The 24,781-nt window shown below is 40.6% G+C and overlaps 1 protein-coding gene across 6 annotated transcripts in view; it reads right to left on the bottom strand.

Annotated features, from left to right (window-relative positions):
* DIAPH2 (diaphanous related formin 2) overlaps positions 1 to 24,781 on the bottom strand; it is an 869,427-nt gene that overhangs the window by 645,367 nt on the left and 199,279 nt on the right. For all 6 annotated transcript variants that reach the window (XM_054038969.1, XM_054038972.1, XM_054038973.1 and 3 more), the window contains 2 exons: positions 5,573 to 5,691; positions 2,890 to 3,006 (listed from right to left, as the gene is read on the bottom strand). In XM_054038969.1, the coding sequence (XP_053894944.1) occupies positions 2,890 to 3,006; positions 5,573 to 5,691 (236 nt within the window). The remainder of the gene's footprint in view (positions 1 to 2,889; positions 3,007 to 5,572; positions 5,692 to 24,781) is intronic.

Raw genomic sequence — 24,781 nt, 5'->3', positions numbered from 1 at the left:
AATAGCCATACTAATGGAGCTAATAGAAGCAATGTAACATATGCCCATTAGACTAACATTTCTTAGATAGGTAGCGAAGGGCTGACCAAGTGTTGTTATAGTTCTTCTAGATACAGTACAACCTCAGTTCCCAATCTCGATTTTCTGAAACATGGTCATGCCTCCCAATACTACTCACACTGAAATAAAAACTGATTTGAATTTCAAGTGTCCTATGACATTAAGTTCATATTAGTTATACTCTGTACATTAAACTATTGCCATCAAACTATTGTCTAAAATTTAGAGCATTTTGGGGGCAAATTACTGTAATTATTTCAGACTGACAGTCCTTGAATCATTTAAATTTCACCTGGAAGTTATTAATAGGATTACAATGAACTTTCTCACCTGGGCTGAGAAAAAAAACACATCATAATGTAATTCAAGATTAATACAAGGTAAAATTAAGATTAAAGAAGCAATCTTAATTCTGCTATTTTCTAGTTTGAGTGATGGATTTTAATTCTTTTAATAGTTTTTTTTCCTGTGTATTTTCCCAGTATCATGTGGGTCATGATCAGATTCTGAACCATACATGTTTGGTACATTCCACCTGCAAAGCACTGTGGCTAAAAGGATTAGACCTGGGACCAGGGCCAGCTCCAGGTACCAGTCGAGCAAGCTTGTGCTTGGGGCGGCAGATTCTAAGGGGCGGCTTCTCTCCAATCTTTTTTTTTTTTTTTGCTTCGCCGCTCCAGCCACCCCGCAGGTTTTTTTCTTTTTGGTTCACTGCTCGGCCGCCCTGTAGGGGGCAGCAGTGCAGAGGAGGGAAGCGTCCTGCTGGGAGCAGGCTGCGCACTCCGTCTGCCCCAGCCGGTGCCAGGTCTGCAGCAAGCCCGGCAGGGCAGCCTGCGTCCTTCCCTGCCCGCTGACCGGAGCAGCACGGAGCCCTCCCGATAGGCGGCACAGCGGGAGGGGCCGCGTGGCGAGTGCCCCGCTGAAGGACGCCCTGGCCGCCCCCGCTAGCCGGGGCATGTACTCCGCTGCCCGGGGCACGTCTGCAGCGCAGGGAGTCCCCCTGCACCGTGGCTCCAGCCGCCCCGCATGGTTTTTTTGTTGTTTTTTTTTTTTTTTTTGCTTCGCCGCTCCAGCCGTTCCGCAGGAACAGTCATATTGTAGACCAAGTTCTATTGCAGCTCCACCAGATGTGACTCACTCAACCTATTTTTAAATAGGAGGAATATATGTGCCTGCAGCCTAATTAAGGGGCTATGAGGTCTTGCTCAAAAATAGGCACTTCTGAAGTGAACACAATCATTGACACTAGTCAGTGGAAAGTATCCTTCTGGATCCCAGCCAGGCACACCTTCCTCAAATCCAAAGGAAACAGCATTGCTGCTTTCACTCTATGTCCTCTGTCTGGAGCTCTTGCTCTGTGCCCTCCAAATAGGAAGCTGAGTGGAGCTTGGGAGCATGTAGCAGGGATGTAAAAACTCCCTAGCATTGGAGCACACTCAGCGAAGATGGAATGTTAGAGATTTTAACAGCAAGCCTCTAGCAAACATCGATGGAACATATGCAAGTGGCTACTTCCAGAGTCTGATAAACTTGGCCTATTCTAGAGGGTTTTTCATGGGGAAAGCAAAAAGTCTGTTCCTGGCCCCAGGGCCACAACTCCATTCCAAATCAAGAACACATTAGAGCTTCTCAAAGAAACATTGTTCCTTTTGGTTTGGTTGGTTTTAACACTGGTTGCCAAAACAACCTATTTTTTTCCCTTAACCTGATTCCCAGAAGTAGTTAAATAGTTCTGCTGAAAAACTTAGTTGAAAAGTCAGTTAATGACAAAATCCCAGAAGGGAAAATTTCAGCTTGAACAGTGGACCAAAAGGTTTTGCAAAATTTATGAGCAACTGGAAATGGGCTCATAATTTTGAAAATGCAGATTACTAACTATTATCATCTAAGGTAAAACTAGTAAGTTTTTAAGGATCACTATTTGCTGTGATTGGTTGTCAGCCTTTATTAGCAACAGTACAAGTACATGATCAGTTACAACATGTTAATTTCTCAGAAACTGTACTGTGAGCACACACAGTTCACTATTGTAACTTCTGTAATCTCTCTGTGCTGACGAACAGTTTTTAAAATTTTAAACTTGTTTATCAGCAACAAATGTTACACCTCAACTTCACACTCCATTTAGTTGCACCAGAAAAATCATCTCAAGTCTAACTGAAGGAAATATTGCAAAAAGAAAAGAAAATGGAGCTGTCACACTAGTTAAAAAAAAAAAAAAAAATAGTTTAGGGAAATTTAAAAAAAACCTCTTCCAATAACTTCTCTCTTTTTCATCCTTATCAACCAATTCCCTGTATTTTCTCTACAAACTAGAAAAGCCCCCATTACCTGGAATAACTGACATGTATTTGTAGTTGTATGATTTAACAATATGAAAACACCAATTCTCCTGCCTGATTCAGTATTATGCTAGGCACTTGACATATAAGTAATAACAGCTTACACTCTAAGGATGCAATATATAGTTGAAAGGGGATGGAGATGCTTTGAAATAAAAACATGTACAAAAAACGTGTTGTAGATTTTCTGAAGACAAGAACCTTTCTGCCCTGTAGGTAGAAAAGTGAGGAATAATTCAATGAGTTAAGAGATACAGAAGAAGAAAAAGCACAAGGAACTCAAAAATAAAACCATCCTTCTGTCTACTATAATGAAACTCTTCCCTTTAAATAAGGGTACAAAGACAACTTGTATTGAGCAGTTCACCCTATATTATAAAATAATCATATGTTTAAGATCCATTTTGTTAATAGTTCAGCTTGTGTTACCCTACCACTTGGACACCTGATATTAAAAGCAAAAAGAACAGCTAGAGTTAACTCTTACCGGACATAATAATCATTCCTGACCAGTAGTAAGTGTTGCAATATTGAGAGGAAATAGTTTTCAGAAGCCGTGTCCTTCAGCATGTTATACAGCAGATGGTATACTTCATTCATATCAGTACAGAGATTGTTAAGGAAATGCCAAATGACTGAAATGAACATGTCCATATTGTAAGGAATACACTTGAATGGTTCTAAGTAAATGCTATTGCCTTCTAAACAATCCCCCTCATTAAAACATTTCCATTTTTTCCAGCTACAGCTAACCAAAATTATTTCACTGTGCTCAACACTAGAAAGTAAACAAAATTGGCACAAGCTCTGCCAAATAAGGCTCCAATCCTTCAACTCTATTCATGGGGACTGATGGGCCCACAGACAGCCCCAATGAACTCAATGAGCTTCATGTAGGCTCAACAATATACCTGCACTATTTGTTACCAGGGCCTGAGGTATTTTCCATTTTCTCACCAATTAACACATTATACTTTTACATGAATCAAGATCAATAATGGTGCAAACATTTTGCAATCATTAAGAGTTGAGGTTCTGTGATTAATTCATACAACAAATGAATTTGGCATTTTAATTTAAGAGAGTGGAACAACATTAGATAATGTAGGTTATAAATATTGATTACATGTTTCATGTCTGGGAAAATCATACTTATTTTGTCTACTCATTATTATATTCAAAGAATCTGGAGATTTTTTTCTATCAAGTTTTCATCTCATGGTGGTCCAGAAAGTTGACAAACAAAATACCAGTTAATGTACAGGTATGACAATGTGAAAGATTTAACGGATAAGAAAAGCTGTTACTGAGTCAATATCCACTAAAATGACCGGGACAGTTTACATCTTGAAGGCATTGTTCTCTGCTTTCTGCAGACTCACGTAGTCCTCCTGGCATTGGTTACACTCATCATACATTTGTGAAGTTTTCTTCGCCATCTTCGCAGCTTAAAAAAGGGCTGAGATTCTGAAGAACAACACAGTAATGCAAGGGGTGCCAGTTCACCATACCAATCCCATGTGACACATGCAAGTAAATTTTGGTGTGGCACATGTTGGAAAGGTGTAACAGAATTATGGTACACAGGATAGATTTCCTTCTGTTTGGCACTCGACCAACCATGACCATTTATTTTGAATCAATGCTGCCATGACTAGTTCTGCAATTGGTACACTCAAGCCAACCAGCAAGTCAGGGGGATAAGGACTTAGACTCATAAGTAAGGACAACATCATTTAATTAGCTATTTTTTCTTTTTTTTTTTTTTTTTTCTTTACAATACATAATTCAGACTCCCATGTGAACATTTGGATCTGTATACACAGCAGGACTGAAATACAAACAAGTTTCAAAGCTGGACTTTAATGACACTATGGTGCATATTTGCCATTAAATTGTATTTGAAATATGGGGGACTGAGTTCACATCAATGTTTGTCGACAATGAAAGCATCATGATTGTGATTTCCAAGGGTTAATTTCTATGAGCATGAATAGGGAAATAACTGGGAGCATTTCCCTTATCTAGGGCCAGACAGTGATATCTAATGCTCAGCTTTGTTAGCTAGAATGTTGGACTTATACAGATGTGTTTGGCTGTCTCTGTAGCAGACAGCATCTCTGATGGTAAATAAGGTAAGTAAGCCGATATCCCATACCCATGCTTAGAGAAGGAATGGAGCAGGGGCTTGCTCAGGTATTTTGTCACATTAGTTATGGGGGTCAAGCTTCATTTTTAGAATATGTATGAAGCATCCCAACAGCTCCCACAGAGAAAGGCTCAAAGAAAGATCTGGAGTTAAGGAGAATGTTCTTAGGCATGGCAGTAGTTAGACCTAGGAATTTCTGGTACTTCTGGATTTGAGTTAACTTTTTTCATTCCAGATTAAACTGAAATTTTCCATAAAGCTGCAAACTAAATGCCTGTTTCTGATCTCACACCAGTTTTACATAGATACACCTTCAATTGATTTACCCAAGTGCAGCTGAAAAATCAAATGCAGAGTCTTTAGCCACATACCCATGTGATGTGTTTATTGGCATCAACTAGAAAGGGGCAAAAATATGGTTGGCAGTTTGGAACAAAAGGTTATGAATGTCCCCATATCACAACCTGTCTATTATACATTATACCAGTGCAAGTCAGATAAGATCTGTGTGTAAATGTTAAAGGATATGCCTGAAGTTCAGGAGTGCATACCATGTTATTAAACCCACTAAAGAATTTTGCTTTTGTATAAATAAATTCGTTATCTAATAAAAGTGCAGCCTATTATGTACACAAAACACCCCCTGAATACCGCAAAAAAAATAAAGTGTTTAGTTTCATGAACTGAATTGCATCATTTTTCCTAATTTTATATTGTCTTAATTTATAAGAATCATTACCTGACAGAGCAAAATTACTGGTTTAATGAAAGGTCCTTTTCATGAAAGATTACTTTCCCTCAATGACTTGTAAACTAACATGCATTTAAGTGATTGGTATATTTATTTAACACTTTTTCAAATTAAAAGTTACCTGGACATAAATCTACCTGAAACATACATACCCTAGAGACCATAATTTAACTGTGGCAACCAATCAATTTAATCTAGAATATTTTATTACATATTTACAGAGAATATACATAAAAATTAAAATAAATTAGTGAGTTTTTAAAAGGATATTCCATTTCAGCTCTGATGTCATTGAGACGATGTGACAATTCAATTAAGTCATCTTCTTTGTTTTCATCAAACACTTTCAACTGAATATCAAGTTCTTCATTTTCTTTCTCTTTTAGGTCCTAGTTTTCAAAAGGCACATTTCAAACATTTCCATATCACTTTTTTCATCCTTTTTTAAGCAGAATTTTTTCCTTCAGTAAATATGTTAGTATAAGATAGAATTGACCAGAAGATCAATTAAACTTTGTTTAAAAAAAAAAAAAAAAAAAAGGGTTACAGCTCATTGTCTGATTCTGGAGAAGATATTATGGCAAGAACACTGCTTCTCCTTCTCTACTCCTTGTGTGTGTTTTAGACAGGAGATTTTCTTTACCTAAAGGTTTCAGAAGATTAATACCTGTAAACTAATTGCTAATGCTTTCTTTTTAACACACTGGTTCAAGCAAGAAAATGGTATTACATGGCACCCAAAGGAAGCATGCGGTTAAGACAACTGTATATGTCCCTTGGACAAATATTGATAAGAACAACATTAATAGAGAAAAACATCCTGATATATTCAAGTACAACAGTCCCAAGTATGGCAGGAGCTTTTTATTTTATTTTTGTTTTTATATACAAACATTATTGCTGTAGGATTACAAAAAAAGTATAATAAAAAATGAGGAGTTTTTTGTGTGTGTGTTTTAAGTTTTACAGTTCCAAAACAAGGTAGCTTGACTTCCTGTGAGTACTTCTTGAAGCCTATAAAATAGTTTTCCCCTCAAACTGATGTTTAATTACTACCTAAGAACTCAGTCATTGATTTTTATTTTTATTTTTTGGTTATATATTAATGCACATGCACCACAAATATGTAACTTTTTTTTCTTCCTAACTCAAAACTTTCACAGCATGCCACACTAGAGATTGTTGGGATTAATATATCACCTTGATTGTCTTTTATTATGTCTCAATTCAACTTGCAGTTTTCAAAAGCCATTCAATAATCACAAGTGGGGAATATTCAAAGATGGTGAAGAAGATAGAGTAAGATGACCTAAAAGGAAAATGTGAGCAATGTGGATTCTACAGTTAGACAGATGAAACAGACCTGACCGAGATGAATAATGATACTTCTGTTGCTACCACAGATATTATATAGTAAATTCAAGACTTTGATTAAGCTATTTCACTGTGGCCATAAGAACCGACCTCTCAAACACTCTTGTAAAAACAACTTCTGTAATTAAGCACTTATAGATTTGAGATACAATTTTCAAAAGGATTTAATGTCTTAGGAGTCTAAATTGCTTTGGGAGTAATTTACACACTCACTGACTTTTTAAAAGCTGAAGTGCCTAAATCACTTTTAAAAACAGGACCTAGAAGCCTACATCATTCTGATGCTTCAGAAAATGTTATACATGCTTTTCTTTATTACTATCTAGCCACTCTCAGAATATATGAATTTAATTCATTTGTTGAAGATGTAACATTTGCAATCGCTGTTACACAATTTTATTTGTCTGATGACATCTCAGTTAAATATTAGACAATTCTTCACATCAATGAAGAATTTTTTTATGATTATATATTGCTATGATAATGGTTCATCACTTATCACTGGAATTCTCAGAAATAATAAACTCCTGCCAAGGTCATAATTTCTATAAAATTATATTTCATAACGATTCTTTCAAGATTCATAACCTGACTCACAGCAATGACCATCTTCAAATCAGGCCAAGTCTTGCATGATTGAAGCAGAAGACTTGTTAATCTCAAATTTTTCCTTCTCAGTCACTACACCGGTCATTGCAGCCAAACTCCCCATTTCCACTCCTTTAAAGGAGTGCCTCCTTTAAATCCTTTACCAATCCATTCTTTCTGATCACTATATCCCTTCTTTACAGAGTACCTACATTGGACATCTGCCCCACATCTATATAATGAATTGCAGCATCATAGCCTAACTCCTGTTTCTCACCTTGGCCAATCTGGCAGTGAGGGGAAAATTTCTTCCCAGTCCCCTGAGAAATGAGCAACTAGCATAAAATGCCCACAGCAGATCCTAACAAAACCCAGTACTTCAGGTGTGGGGGGTGAATGCTGCTTTGTCTGGTCCATGGAAAAGATGGCTTTTCCTGCACTGACATGAACCTATACTGTTCCATCTGCCTTCCAATGGAGATGGGTCAGTTTCCCAAGCTAACCTGGTCTGCAGCAGAAAGGCACGCCCTGGCTCCCTCACCCTTAAAGGAGCGCACACTTTTTCCAACCAGCCAGATAACAGCTCCTACATCACTTAACGTGCAATGAGGTAATTTGTGCATAATTTATGGCAACACTGATATTTATATAGAATTTCATGACAATACTGAACTACAATTAACATTAAAAATAATTGTGGATCAATCGAGACATCTAGATAGACTTATGTGGTTAATAATTAAATCACACAGTGTTTTAATATCATGTGCTGCAAAGAGCCACATGAGACATATTAAAAGCCACTTGTGGCTCCCGAGCCTCAGTCTGAGTATCACTGACCTATTGTGTTTTAACTTTGCACACACTGTTTATTGCCTCCCAAACCTCTCCGAGAATAATATTTGTCCCATGTCGCATGGTATGCTGAGGTATCAATACCTTTCCCCATGAGTTTTATTTTAGGAGAATATATATATATATGGTTTATCACAGGGATCGGCAACCTTTCAGAAGTGGTGAGCCGAGTCTTCATTTATTCACTCTAATTTAAGGTTTTGCGTGCAAGTCATACATTTTAGCATTTTTAGAAGGTCTCTTTCCATAAGTCTATAACTAAACTATTGTTGTATATAAAGTAAGTAAGGTTTTTAAAATGTTTAAGAAGATTTAAAATTAAATTAAAATACAGAGTCCCCCCGACCAGTGGCCAGGACCCGGACAGTGTGAGTGCCACCGAGAATCAGCTCGCATGCCACCTTTGGCACACGGGCCATAGGTTGCCTACCCTTGGTTTATCATATTTTCATTAGCCTTTATTTTCATTAATTTTTTAGATTTCTGGCAGGTATTGAGCCTGGTAATTATAAATTCCCTTTAGTCTCAATGTGGAGTTTTCACTTTTGGGTAATGTAGTGTAGTATGAAGCAAATACTACAGGTTTGACCTGACATTGGTCCTCTTAAGGCCAGAAACAAATGCTCTATTATCTCTCACATAAGCATTCCTCATTTTATTAAATGCAGAGGCTAGTGCCTGTCTACACTAACAACCTTTCATACTACTATTGTTTGGAGAATTTCATTGCTCAGCTCGACACATTTTAAAATCAAAATTATGGCAGGCATAAACTATCCCTGGTGAAGAATTATATCAGATTACCCCAGAAAAGCATTTTCCAGATAGTCATTGACTTGATATTGTTAAGGTTTAACTTCTACTCAATCTAGAACATTCCCATATAAAAAGAAAAAAAACTTTAAAATGAAATTTTGTCCGATCACCATTAATACGCAGTTTTATCACACCCAAACCACTACAAATTTATCCAGACCTCAATTTCTGTTGCATATGAAATGTAATATCACATTTCACTTCAGTTGTCAGTCAGCTGTCAAATCTCATAAGTAAAACAGATCCTCAGGGTTTTGTTATGAGACAGTATTTATATATTACATTAATTTAATCATTATTAATTTCTTAGTGCATATGTAAATAGTTTCTGCGTATCTGTTGCAAAAATTAAATCCTGAGATGTTAACATATTAAAAATTCACACAAATCAAATAAATCCACTTTACGTTTATCTTTAAAAGGAGGGGAATATGTGTGGTTACAAAAACTATAGACATTTGTTACACTATTGGTACATTTTAACTAGGTTTTACAAGTACATTAAGCTGTATACATTCAAAGTGCACTTCTGACACATACAGTATCCCTATTTTTCAGTATTAGCATTCTCACACAATGTTTTATGCCTTGGGACCAACATAAGAGGACTATTTAATATAAGCAAAACGCTGTAACTCCACACACACACACACACACACACACACACACACACACACACACACACACACACACACACACACACACACACACACACACACAGTTTTTCACCTACTCTAACTACAGTAACCTAAAAAGAGTCAGATACACATCAAGAGAGTAACTGATGGATAAGAATCTAGGTAGATTTTCTCTCAATAAAATAAATTATACGTGGCAGTTTTCATTTCTTCCAATACAAATACTGTATCATCTATGAAGATCTTCTTTCAAGAAACAAAGCTTCAGATATTTCTATAAAACTGAGACATAACGAATTAAGATAAAATCTACAGAAGAAGAAGAAAATAGTGAAAATATACATTTTAAATAAATATGCAGGTGTTTCCTGTTTATATCCAGAATGGAGAAATCCAGAGTGCCAGATGCAGAAGAATGAGACATAAATAGGCACAAAGATACCCGTAAGATTCTAATTTCAGAAACTGTCTATTTATGATGGTGAACCTAATTTAAAATATCTTCTGAACACAGTTCAAAGGCAATAATCTTCCTGGCGAATGCGCAATGAACTCCAAGAAGCTGCCATGCAAATCTCAGCTGGTATAACTTGACCCGAGGCTGGCTACTGTCCCTGCCTCAGCTCTGGTTGAATGAGCTTTAATTTGTGCCTCAAGCATCAGTCCAAAGGAATAACACACAGAAATGCAGGAAACAAGTTATTTCAATATTGTTCCTTTGGAAATAGTCATTTCATCAGGTAGTGTCAAAAGAAAAAAAATTATAGCTCTTCTAAATGGAAAGTAACTTCCAAGGGAGCAGATCCAGTTTATGTCATGTTTCAACTGAGATGAAAGCAGAAGAAAGATGTTGGCAGGGGGACCGATTTATTACTATGGCTCTCCATCGATACCTTTGGAAGGACTTATGCAATATTAAACGCCCTTTGAAGAGCTGAGAAGCCAGTAATGCTTGTAGTTAATTGTGTAAAATAAAATTATGGTCATAATCTACCCACAAATCTGCTTTATATATAGTGGCCTTGGTACTATCAGAGACATTTACCATGGAGCAATACAATGTCAAATCACTAAAAACAAATACAAGTCCAAGCAATGATGATAAATTAAAGCTTGATTTAAAAGCGTGCCCAGTTCTCACACATCTGAATGGTGGAGTCAAGAAATTCCACAAGAGAAAATGCATGCCCAGGACTTGACACTAGAAGATGCCATCTGATCCTGATATTTTCCACAAATATAATCACAGCTGAATGTAGAGATCAACCTTAACTACTCTCAATTAAAAGTCATTCCACGTTTGTATGCCAACAAAATTAATTATGCTTTAAAGTTAAAATATTATTTAATCTGGAGCCAAAGAGGCTCTTTCAGGTCTGGTGTAAAGTGATGGGAGATTTTAGTCCTAATGACATCCCTTTTTATCGAGTTCTACAGAAACTGGAGTTAATTTCAGAAGCTTAGTGGGAAAACCATTAATACTAATGAACCCACCTCAATTTAACTTGACCAAGGTATGAACAAGCATTTTCATATTCAATACTAGTTTTAGCCTAGAAATGTGCTTATGGTAACGTACATCTTTCTTATGATACTGGCATATATTAAACTATTTCAAGAGAACTGAACATCATAACTGTAGCTTACTATGCTAGGAACAAGCCTGATCCATCAAAAGATCAGTAAACAAGAAACATGAAAAATTGCATCAAAATCATCTGCCCTTTCTGCCTAGAACTCCACCAAGCTTTGATCTTAATAAGATAAAACGTTACGCTCTGATGCGACAGCAAGATTTTTTACTAAAAAAATGGTGTATTACCTACTCTCAGGTGACATTGAATCAAGTTATAGAAAGGAAGTTCTATTGTATGTTTGAGAAAAGTACTTATTTCTCTGTTCCCATAATTTCTATGTAAAAATGACAGGGAGTCCTTGTGGAACCTTAGAGACTAACAAATTTATTTGGGCATAAGCTTCCTAACCACATCAGGGGCTCGTTCACCTGCACATCTAACAATGTGATATATGCCATCATGTGCCAGCAATGCCCCTCTGCTATATACATTGGCCAAACCAGACAGTCTCTACACAAAAAATAAATGGACACAAATCTGACAACTGAAGAACTGGAATTAATTTGGAAACTGGACACCATCAGATTAGGCCTGAATAAAGACAGGGAGTGGTTGGGTCATTACAAAACCTAAACCTAATTTCCCCAAAACTAATTTCCCCCTACTGTTGCTCACACGTTTTTGTCAAGTATCTGAAATGGGCCACTCATTACCACTTCAAAAGTTATTTTTCCTCCCTTAGTATCCTGCTGTCAATTAAATTGTCTTGTTAGACTAACCTCACACTTGGTAAGGCAATTCACATCTTTTCATGTATTTATACCTGCTTCTGTATTTTCCACTCCATACATCTGATGAAGCGGGTTCTAGCCCATGAAAGCTTATGCCCAAATAAATTTGTTAGTCTCTAAGGTGCCACAAAGACTCCTTGTTGTTTTTGCTGATACAGACTAACACGGCTACTACTCTGAAATATGTAAAAATAGTTGCCTCTTTGGAGAATTGCTGTGTTACTTATGCAAGGAAATAGTTAATCAGCACAACAGTTTTCAAATAATGATGCTGATTTGAGATATTTTTAAAATAATTAATCCTGTTGTTACTGGCAACTTTTTATTTAATTTTGTAAAGGGAAGTCACTTACCATTAGTAACTGGATTTCTCTGAGATGTGTTCCACTTCTGGTGTGCATGTGCCCTGTGCACTGGAGGTAGTAACACTTTAGCCAGCAAGTGTCCATTGGTCACACCAAGTCCCTGATAACCATAAGCACCTTCCACCTCAAGGGTATAAAGGAGGCAGAGCAACCAAGCAATCCTCAGTCTGATTTGGTTGAGGTGCAGGAACTATTAGACTTGATAGTAGTGAAGAAAAGAGGTCGGGTTGTGGAACACATCGGGAAGAACTCCAGTTCCTAAAGGGAAATAACTTTCCTCTTTTCTCCAAGTACTTGTTTACATATTCCACTTCTTGTGACTCCCAAGCACCATCTAATAGATAGAGGAGGGTACCATGAGTCTAACCGAAGATTGCTAAGCAACCCTCCCAAATTAGGCAGCTGAAAAAGACGCCTGAAGTAAAGAGTAATGGCTAGTCAAACTATATACATTACTCCAAGTAGAAGCCCTACATATATCAGCTACAGGCATTCCCCTAAGGGCTTGTCTACACTTACTGGGGGATCGATGCATGACGATCAACTCACTAAATCGACCACAGATCACTCTCCCATTGACTCCCGTACTCCACCGGAGCGAGAAGAGTAAGGGGAGTCGACGGCGAGCATCTGCCGTCGACATTGCATAGTGTGGACCCCGCTGTAAGTAGATCTAAGCTACATTGACTTGAGTTACGCTATTCACATAATTCAAATTGCATAGCTTAGATAGACTTTTCCCTGTAATGTAGACAAGGCCTAAGAGGGGCTGAAAATGTGGCCTGTGCTCTTCAAGAATCTGACCTAACATGACCTGGGAGTTCTAAATTGGCCCTCTCATAATGTAGCTTCATGTAATGTGACACTCAATTAGAGATCCTCCGAGGTGAAACTGCCTGACCCTTGGATCTCTCAGCAATAGAAATAAATAGCCTAGGGGACTGCCTGAATGGTTTTGTTCTAGACAAATAAAGCAACACAGATCAGAGGACATGGAGAGTAAGTGTAACAGCCTTACCCTTAGTTGAATCAGTCTCTGGAGGGGAAAACAGGGTAAGTGAATTGATTGATTGATTTAAATGAAAATCAGAGATTATTTTGGGAAGATGTTTAGGATGTGGGTGGAGTGTGAATTTATCCTGGTGAAAAATCATATACAGGGGTTCCTTCATGAGAGCTTGCAATTTCCTCCAGGGCAGATTGACAGAAGCCCTGGGGGTTTTTCGCCTTCCTCTGAAGCGTGGGGTACGGGTCGCTTGCTGGAAGATTCTCTGCACCTTGAAGTATTTAAACCATGATTTGAGGACTTCAATGGCTCAGACACAGGTTTGATACAGGAGTGGGTGGGTGAGATTCTGTGGCCTGCATTGTGCAGGAAGTCAGACTAGAAGATCATAATAGTCCCTTCTGACCTTAAAGTCTATGATTCTATGAATTCACAGACCCTGCTTGCTGATATAACTGCAATGATGAACGCCATCTTCATCCATAGAGCATAAATGAAAACAAATACAAAAGAAGAAAAGTGAGCTGACAAGCAGGCAGTGAAGGCCAAAGAGAGTGCCCTTGACAATTCACATGTGGAGCTTTTAAATGACCCACAGCTGGCTGGCAAAAAGATCTACAGCATTGCAGAAAGGTAATGCCATTTGTAAATGATGATGGGAGAGACTGTTACTAGCATAAGAGGTGCAAACAATACTTTCAGAATGCCTAAAATGAGCTTTCCAGAGTTGCCAACAAGTGAGCCTAATCCTGATTCATAGATTCTAGGACTGGAAGGGACCTCGAGCGGTCATTGAGTCCAGTCCCCTGCCCTCATGGCACGACCAAATACTGTCTAGACCATCCCTGATTTATCTAACCTACTTTTAAATATCTCCAGAGATGGAGATTCCACAACCTTCCTAGGTAATTTAGTCCAGTGTTTAACCACCCTGACAGTTATGAACTTTTTCCTAATGTCCAGCCTAAACCTCCCTTACTGCAGTTTAAGCCCATTGCTTCTTGTTCTAGCCTTACGCCTGGTCTACACTAGGAGGTTATGTCGAATTTAGCAAGGTTAAATTGAATTAACCCTACACCCGTCCACAACACGAAGCTATTTAGTTCGACATAGAGGTCTCAAATTCGATTTCTGTACTCCTCCCCAATGAGGGGAGTAGTGCTAAATTCGACATGGCCATGTCGAATTAAGGTAGGTGTGGATGGAAATCGACACTAATAGCTCCAGGAGCTATCCCACAGTGCACCACTCTGTTGACGCTCTGGACAGCAGTCCGAGCTCAGATGCTCTGACCAGCCACACAGGAAAAGGCCCGGGAAAATTTGAATTCCTTTTTCTGTCTGGCCAGTTTGAATCTCATTTTCTGTTTGGACATTGTGGCGAGCTCAGCAGCACTGGCAACGATGCAGAGTTCTCCAGCAGAGGTGACCATGCAACCTCAGAATAGAAAGAGGGCCCCAGCATGGATTGATCAGAAAGTCTTGGATCTGATCGCTGTATAGGGCTTTCGGAGCTGCGATCGAAAAGACGGACTGCAGAAATCTACGAGAAGATCTCAAAAGCCACGCCAGAGAGGGGATACAGCCGGGAAGCAACGCAGTGCCGCGTGAAAATCAAGGAGCTGAGACAAGGGTACCAGAAGACCAAAAAGTCAAACGGACGCTCCGGATCCCAGCCCCAGACATGCCATTTCTACGAGGCACTGCATTCCATTCTACGTGCGGCCGCCACCACTACCCCACTACTGACCGTGGACTCTGAGGATGGGATATTGTCGACGGCCACTTCCTCGGAGATGTTAGCGGACGGGGAAGATGAGGAAGGTGAGGAGGACGACGAGGCAGTCGACAGAGCTTACAAGGCTGATTTCCCCGACAGCCAGGATCTCTTCATCACCCTCACAGAGATCCCCTACCAACCGTCCCCAGGCATTAACCCGGACCCTGAATCAGGGGAAGGATCAGTCGGTAAGTGTTTTAAACATGTAAACATTTATTTTGAACAGAACAGGAACATTAACAATGGGTTTTTCATGATTAGTTTGCCCTAGGTGCTCTACTTTTTAGTCCTTGCCAGTGCAGCTACTGGAAAATAAGGTCTATATGCCCGGGGATAGAGCTGAAATCCTCATGGGACATCTCCACGAAGCTGTCCTGGAGGTAATTGGAAAGCCTTTGCATGAGGTTCCCGGGGAGAGTGGCCTTATTGTGTCCTCCGTGGTAGGAAACTTTTCCGCGCCAGGCTATCATCAAGTACTCTGGGATCATTGCCTTGCAGAGCATGGCGGCATACGGCCCTGGTTTTTGCTGGTTTTCACGCAGCATGTGTTCTTTCTCGGTCTCAGAAATCCACAGCAGAGTGATGTCGCTCATGGTGACCTGCTTAGAATTAGGGGAATGTTACTATTGGGACTGCTTACCTGTTCCTTTACAGAACTGTCACCGGCAGTTTACAGGCACGCGGTGGAGGCGGGAGAGGGGCAGCATACAGGGATCTTTCCCAGGGACAGCCGCGAGGGGGCGGGACAGGGGCAGAGTTCATGCTTGCCGGATTGCCGGCAGCAGGAATTGGCCAACGCTAGGAGCATTGCTTTGAACGTGAAAGGAGGGCACTGCTATAATTTAAGTTTTAAGCAGCAAAAAGTCTACGGCTTACCATGTCAGCCTGCTACCCGAATTCCGCTGTCCTGCCCCGCTTGTCTGATCTCCACTGAAAGACCCCAGGCACTGAATGCGAAGGCCGAAAATTCGACCTTGTCCTGAGTGCGCATGTGATAGGTGCTGTGCATGGTCTTGTTCACAGAGAAAGACTATGTTCATTGTTCACAAAAATTTATCTTTGTGAGGAATTCACTCCCTTTTTCCCATCCCACAGCTGCGACTGTCTCCCGACCTGGCATACCCCTCCGGGAGGCTGATGCAGATTAGGCGGAGAAAGAAAAGGACACGGGACGACATGTTCTCAGAACTTATGGGCTTCTCCCGAGCCGAGGCGGCCCAGCAGACCCAGTGGAGGGAGAAGCATACAGCGAACGGAAGGAGAGGTGGCCAGGGCCGGCTCTGGCTTTTTTGCCACCCCAGGCAAAAAAGCCTCCCGCCCCCACTTAGACAAGATTTTTCAGTTCCTTTGACAGATTCCAGATATTTCCATATGTATCTGCTCCAGGGTGTTTAGTGTGGGCGAGAGCCCCGGGAGAAGGGCGCAGAGCCCGGCTGGGGCTCCGCTCTCCCTGGCGGCCAGAGGGCCATCCGACGTTGATGTTGGTAAAACGTCCCCTATGGGTGGTCCACCAGTGCTTGCAGCACCATTGAAAAGTAGCCCTTTCGGTTAATGTACTGGCTGGCCTGGTGGTCCGGTACCAGGATAGGGATGCGAGTTCCATCTATAGCCCCACCGCAGTTTGGGAATCCCATCGCGGCGAAGCCATCTATGATGACCTGCACGTTTCCAAAGGTCACTACCTTTGACAGTAGTAGCTCAACGATTGCGTTGGCTACTTGCATCACAGCAACCCCCACAGTAGACTTGCCCACGCCAAAGTGGTTTGCGACTGACCGGTAGCTGTCTGGCATTACAAGCTTCCAGAGGGCTATCGCCACTCGCTTCTGGACACTCAGGGCTGCTCGCATCCGGGTGTCCTTGCGCTTCAGGGCAGGGGACAGCAACACAAAGTTCCAGGAAAGTTCCCTTCCGCATGCGAAAGTTTCGCAGCCACTGGGATTCATCCCAGACCTGCAGCACTATGTGGTCGCACCAGTCTGTGCTTGTTTCCCGGGCCCAGAATCACCGTTCCACAGCATCAACATGACCCATTGCCACCACGATGTTCACGGCGCGGGGTCCCGTGCTTTGTGAGAGGTCTGTGCCCCTCTCAGACTTCATATCCTCACCGCGCTGCCGTAGCCTCCTTGCCCGATTTCTCAGCATCTGCCTCTGGAAAAGGTGGATGATAAGGTGCGAGGTGTTGACAACGGCCATAACTGCAGCGATGGTCGCAGAGGGCTCCATGCTCGCAGTGCTGTGGCGTCCGTGTTGTCACTCACCAGAAAAGTGCGCGAACTGATTGCCCGCCGGCGCTTTCAGGGAGGGAGGGCAGGAGTAACAGTTGGATGACAGTTACCCAAAACCACCCTCGACACATTTTTTGCCCCAGCAGGCATTGGGGGCTTGACCCAGAATTCCAATGGGCAGCGGGGACTGCGGGAACTGTGGGATAGCTGCCCACAGTGCACCGCTTCCAATGTCGACACTTGCCCCGTTAGTGTGGACTCACAAAGTCGAATTACTGTCCTTAGTGTGGATACACACGTTCGACTTTGTAATATCAATTCCACATATTCGATTTAAGTAAAATCGAACTACTCTCGTAGTGTAGACATACCCTTAGAGGCTAAGATGAACAAGTTTTCTCCCTCCTTATGACACTCTTTTAGATACCTGAAAACTGCTATCATGTCCCCTCTCAGTCTTCTCTTTTCCAAACTAAACAATGATGTAATGGAGGAAAAGAGAAATGCAGTTTAGGAAATGAAGAATGGTAAGGCAGTGGGACCCGATGAAGTGATAGCAGATCTGGTGAAAGACTTGAATGAAAGAGGCATAAAATGGATGAGATAAAGTTGATTAAAGCCATGTGGCAAGACAAGAAAATCCCCGAAAACTGGTGCAAGTCTCTCCTGGTTCCCATATGTAAGAATAACTACCAAGGAATTAAACTATTTTAATGTGGGATAAAGATCCTGGAACATATTCTAGACCCTAGGCTTAGGAGAATGGTGAAACCTCTCCATGAACTAGAGCAGTCCAGCTTTAGGAAACAATGAGGAACTACGGATGCCATGTCTAATTCGGTAAAGATACCAACAAGATATCTTCTGGGCTTTTATAGGCCTAAAAAAGGCATATGATTAAGTGGACAGAAGGATCGTCGCATCAGTGCCAAGGAAACGTGGAGTGCCTGAGAATCTAAAAACTATGGTGATTGCCTCTATATATCAGAGATCTGAACATGTTTTGGAATGACAAGTCTCTGAACTGAAAGTCAGACCACACCAGACGGTGTGCTGTTTATTATATTGACGGACTATGTCAGCAGGCAGATACCAGTGGGAAAAGGCAAGATGATGTTATATGCAGACATATAGCAATAAGGGCACCCTCAAAAGGAAAAGGTTAACCAGTGAAACTGGTCTGGGATGAAGATGAGCATGACTAAGACTGAGGTCATGTGAGTCAAGAGACATACCACAGGGAACCTGGGCACAGAGATTAGTGGAGTAAGAACTAAACCAGACTGCCTAGTTCAAGTTCCTTGACTGCTAGGTCATGGCAAATGGCAAGACTGAACATGAAATACAATCCAGATTGGGGAGTGCTGTAAAAGCATGAAACAACATCTCAGGAGCAGAGTATGACAAGCATACACCACTGAGACTAAAAGCCCAACTGTATAAAACAATGGTGTACACAAACAATGTTGTATTGTGCAGAAGTATGGGCAATAAAGAGCCGGCAGGTTCAACACAGAGATGCTTGAAATGTCTTCACACCATGAGGAGTTACATGAAGAGACAGATTTCAAAATTAAAAATGGAAGTCAAAATCCATGATGTGCCTGACAAAATCCAGGAAGCACCACTTCACTGGTTCAGGCACATGCAGAGGATGAACGAGGCAACCTGGTGAAGCTAGCATAGCAAGAGAGGGTGGTAGGAAAGAGATGCCCAAGCAGAATAGAGGAAAAGATGGATAGACTGCATCAAAGAAAGTGGTAAGCAAGTGGTGCCTCTGACAGATGAAGATGCTTGAAAGATGACCCAACTCCAGTTGATGCAATAAGGAAAAGAAGAAGGTGGCCATCCTCATAACAAATGGAGTAACAAGCATGAAGCTAATACTGCAAATGGAGGTCCCATCAGATTGGTAGGTACTACATTAAGATTCCAAGGTTTGGGGGGTGGTAGGAGGCTGTCTATCAGAGAAAAACCTCTCAGAAGACCTTTAACAAACTTTTTGACTGAAAGGTGAGAAAACCTCTATGGGTATTCAATTGGTGGATGTGCAAAATAGTCCAATGAACATTAATAACCTTAAAAACATCTGGTTTGTTGCTAAGCTTATCTATCAAGATATTGAAGGATATGAGAGATTCAAGTCTGATGATGATGATGTTGGTAAGCCTGGGATGACAAATGCTTTTTCGAAATCACTTGTCCTAGTAGACTGCTCTGTATCAATATGCTTGCTACAAAGGGGAGGTGCTTCCAGCATAGTTTGACCCTTCATTGGCAACCCACAAGACTGGAGTTATGTTGCACACTGAATAGTAATTGTGGCTGCCATCAAGCTTGATGCATCATCATCAGCATCAGTGGAGGCTTGTAGGGAGCTTAGCCATTAATTGACCCTGTATAGACAAAGATTTAAATTCCTTTGAGTAACATTGCTCCACATAAGAATATTGCAACATATTAGAAGGGCCAGATAGTTCACTCAGTGAAGTTGAAGGATAGCTAATGAATAACTTCTTTTCTAAACAATATTTTTAGCTCCTACTCCTTTCGAGTACTTCTGAAGGACTGATGTTTTGACTACTCTTGTTCAGCACCACAACTAAACACCCTGGAGCAGATACATATGGAAATATCTGAAATCTGTCAAAGGAACTGAAAAGTCTTGTCTAAGTAAGTAATTATTTACAGAACCATAATAAAATATTCAAATGGAAAAAAGTGGAGATTGCTAACTAGGTCTGCTGGGTCATCGGGCGCCCTAAATACTCATGAGGAAGCAGGGGCTCAAAGTCATCAAGGGAGCAGATATGGTCAACTGACACTACTGGCTAAAGCACTCTGATCCCAAGTGCATGGGGTGCATGCATACCAGAGGCGTAACACATGTAAACAAGTTTCAAATCTTTGAAAACAAAAGAACTCTGGGTCAAGGTTAAGTGAGCGAAAAACAGGAAGAACAAAAGGTAGATAATGATCTATTGCCAGCTAAGTTAACAATTAAGACTCATTAAGATAACCTGTAAACTAGCCTGAACTGATTACTCCTTTGAGGTTTACTTGGAATGTGGCTGATGAGTGAAGAATGATGCAGTGGTAACCAACAAATCAAGGGGTTGAAAGAGATTGGGATACCTGACTAAAACAAGAAACCGCCTCTGAAGTTTGCAGACAATACCAAGCTGGGAGAGGTTGTTTGGAGGATAGGATTTAAATTCAAAATAATCTGGCCAAACTGGAGAAATGGTCTGAAGTAAATAGGATAAAATTCAATAAGGACAAATGCAAAGTACTCCACTTAGGAAGGAACAATCAGTTGCACACATACAAAATGGGAAATACTGGCCCAGGAAGGAGTACTGCAGAAAGGGATCTGTCCTACTTCAGCCAATCGCTCAGACAAACAAGTTTGGCTAAAATTTGTTTACCGCCCGTTCCTTGTTTACAATGTCACCTGAAAGTGAGAACAGGTGTTCACATGGCACTGTTGTAAGTGGCGCCGCAAGATATTTATGTGCCACATGCACTAAAGACTCATATGACCCTTCATGCTTCAACCACCATTCCAGGGGACATACGTCCATGCTGATGACTGGTTCTGCTCAATAATGATCCAGAGTAGACAGATACATATTCATTTTCATCATCTGAATCAGATCCACCAGCAGACTGATTTTCTTTTTTGGTGGTTCGGGTTCTGTAGTTTCCATATCTGAGTATTGCTCTTTTAAAATCTTCTGAAAGCATGTTCCACACTTCGTCCCTCTCAGATTTTGGAAGGCACTTCAGATTATTAAACTTTGGGTCAAGGGCTGTAGCTATTTTTAGAAATCTCAAATTGGTTTCTTTGCGTTTTGACAAATCTGCTGTGAAAGTGTTCTTAAAATGAACATGTGCTGGGTCATCATCCGAGACTGCTATGACATGAAATATATGGCAGAATGCAGGTAAAACAGAACAGGAGACACACAATTCTCCCCCAAAGAGGTCAGTCACAAATGTAATTAACATTTTTTTTTTTTTTAACGAGCATCATCAGCACAGAAGCATGTCCTCTGGAATGGTGGGGCATACAAATGTTTAGCATATCTGACACGTATATCTTGCAACGCAAGCTACAGAAGTGCCATGCGAACACCTGTTCTCACTTTCGGGTGACATTGTAAACAAGAAGTGGGCAGCATTATCTCCTGCAAATTTTAACCAAATTTGTTTGTCTGAGTGATTGGCTGAAGTAGGGTTGAGTGGACTTGTGGGCTCTAAAGTTTTACATTGTTTTATTTTTGGATGCAGTTATTTTTTTGTACATAATTCTACATTTGTAAGTTCAATTTTCATGATAAAGAGATTGCAGTACAGTACTTGTATTAGGTGAACTGAAAAATACTAATTCTTTTGTTTTTACAGTTCAAATATTTGTAATAAAAATAAATATAAAATGATCAGTGTACACTTTGTATTCTGTGTTGTAACTGAAATCAATATATTTGAAAATGTAGAAAACATCCAAAAATATTTTATAAATTTCAATTGGTATTCTATTGTTTAACAGTGCGATTAATCGAGATTAATTTTTTGAGTTAATCGTGTGAGTTAACTGTGATTAATTGACAGCCCCATTTATTTAATGTTCTTTAAGAGTTCTGTAACTTATATGGATAGATGGAGGAGTGGAATGACATCTTTGTGGATTTTTCTATTGGATCCTCCTTCCCTGAAGGATGCTAACAGAACTATAAGCATCTTGATAAATGACTGTGGCAAGTATTACAGTATAGGATCTTATATTGTTACAAACATTCATATTCAGAATGAAAGATCTTTCTCTCTGTTGGCTCAACTGCAATGTGAAATTAAGTTTCCCTGAGATTTATAGATGATACTATCAACACCTGGAAGACACCTTTAGAGATGCATTTAAGAATCTTCATTTTCAAGCTAAACTTTTAAATTCAAATGAGGGTCAAGGTTGCTTCCTTCATATGGCTCCTCTGCATTAGAGCCAAAGAAAGGAAACAAATCTATATTCCATTCCGTTCAAAGTGGCAAGATCTGGAAGGGACAAGTTCATTGCTTAAACTGAAGTTTCTCAACAAGCCCATACATACATACATACATACACACACACACACTTGACTTTTTCTGTGGAATTTCAGAAATTGAGTAGCTATTTTTTGCCACTTCCAATAATCATCTGGTGATTAACATAGATGGAGCAGTCATGGATCTCTGGTCAAATTCTCCTCAGGGTCACCAAGACTATTAAGTCTTCTTGTAGGGCACTGGTCCTCACTTCTGCTGTAATTGCTTGCCTCACAGGCCTGAAAAGACTGCTTCCTTCTGTAAAGGTGTTGGTATAAAATAATAAATTTTTCTAAGGCCAGAAGGGATACATATTCTAGTCTGAACTCCTGTATACCACAGGCCACTAAATTTCTCTCATGACAACAGGCCATTGAATTTCACCCAGTGGTATTCTCTCCAACTTCCTCGTTGAAGAGAGATTGCTAGCTTGCCAGATGAAGACTGCCTCCACTCCAGCTATTTGTTCCCCAAATAAATCTTCACCCAACATTTTGGAAGTTGTCAACGGCTGCTTGTCCTGAAACTTAGCCACATATGGCAACTGGAAACAGAGTTGCAAACCACAGCTTTGACAGAATGCATACAACATAAAGGCAACTGAGACAAAAGGCTTCTGACAGAAAAGTTTTGTGCAGTGTGGTTCCAGCCTTGACCCATTTAAGCTTATGCTGGCCGCTAAGGTCATAGTGTACAATTATCCACTCCATGGTGGCTGTGGTGAAATATATAGAGATCACAGTGCCCATAGTGCTTCAGAAGAGTAATTTCTTTTCAAGGTCAAACCATCCCTCCTCAAAGTCTTTTGGTTGATATTCCTCCTTGCTGTGAATACCAATGTTTGACTAGAGCAGACACTGCTGTACCACTTTCAGTCAAGAGACTAGATCTGACTTGGTGGCATGCATCTGGGTTTGTTTATTTAGCTTCTTTGTTTCACATAAGCCTTCCAATCTCATCTCACCACCTCTGGTATTTCAGGCTCCAGCTTCAGCTGGAGGGGAATAACCATCAAACACAAACTAAGCCACTGAAAACTTGAATGGCTGGACCACTACCTGTTAAACTTATCACTATCCTTTCTCACTTTATACCATGTTAGTGGAGGGAAACTAGACACACTATATATGAAACCTGCAATGTCACCATCAAAGGACTATTTACCAACTTCTCTAAAGAAAGCAATATTCCAGCTGCTTCTCACAAAAAGTAACATTTGATGTGGACAATCTCCTCCTACACTTCCTACCCAAACTGTATCACCACATATGCAGAATCCAAGAAGTGGCATTTACCAACACTGGCAGTCAATGAGATGGTGCAGCTGATGCACTTACAAGATGCTAGTGGATGTTATAACAAGGGATTCAATCATTTATCTTCAACAGGATCAGAGAACTGCAATACACAGACATTACTGATGCAAGAAGGATCAGTACTCTTTTCTTCCCTACTCTACGAGAAATCTTGGAGAAGCAGAGATACCCCACAAGCTCCATGACTAGAAACATACCAATGACACCACGCTGTCTCTTTCAGCAAATGGCATCAAATCTGCATGAGATGAGCCACCAAAAAAGCAGCTAGCCCTATTGAACTCAAGGAAGATTGAAGTAATGCTGGTAGGACAGGAGTTGGCCAAGGCACAGACCTCTTCTTTCATCAAAGGCATTTACTCTTATTCAAGATACTATGAAGTCCCAGGGTCTTATTGAACTCATCACTACCCACATAGTAACTAAATTCAGAGATTCTGCATGGACTCCTCCGGACGGTCGAAACAACAGACTGGATTTCTACATAGATTGCTTCCGTCGACGTGCAAAGGCTGAAATTGTGGAAAAGCAACATCACTTGCCACATAACCTCAGCCATGCTGAACACAACGCCATCTACAGCCTCAGAAACAACCCTGACATCATAATCAAAAAGGCTGACAAAGGAGGTGCTGTCGTCATCATGAATAAATTGGAATATGACCAGGAGGCTGCTAGACAGCTCTCTAACACCACATTCTACAGGCCATTATCCTCTGATCCCACTGAGGATTACCTAAAGAAACTACACCATCTGCTAAAAAAACTCCCTGACAAAGCACAGGAACAAATCCGTACAGACACATGCCTAGAACCCCGACCAGGGGTATTCTATTTGCTACCCAAGATCCATAAACCTGGATATCCTGGACGCCCCATCATCTCAGGCATTGGCACCCTAACATCAGGCTTGTCTGGTTATGTAGACTCTGTCCTAAGACCCTACGCTACCAGCACTCCCAGCTATCTTCGAGACACCACTGACTTCCTGAGGAAACTACAATCCATCGGTGATCTTCCAGAAAACACCATCCTGGCCACTATGGACGTAGAAGCCCTCT

This window comes from Malaclemys terrapin, chromosome 9, assembly GCF_027887155.1.
Source record: "Malaclemys terrapin pileata isolate rMalTer1 chromosome 9, rMalTer1.hap1, whole genome shotgun sequence".
Classification (NCBI taxonomy): Eukaryota; Metazoa; Chordata; order Testudines; family Emydidae; genus Malaclemys; species Malaclemys terrapin.
The sequence above is the reverse complement of the archived record's forward strand: the minus strand, read 5'-3'. Positions and strand labels throughout refer to the sequence as shown.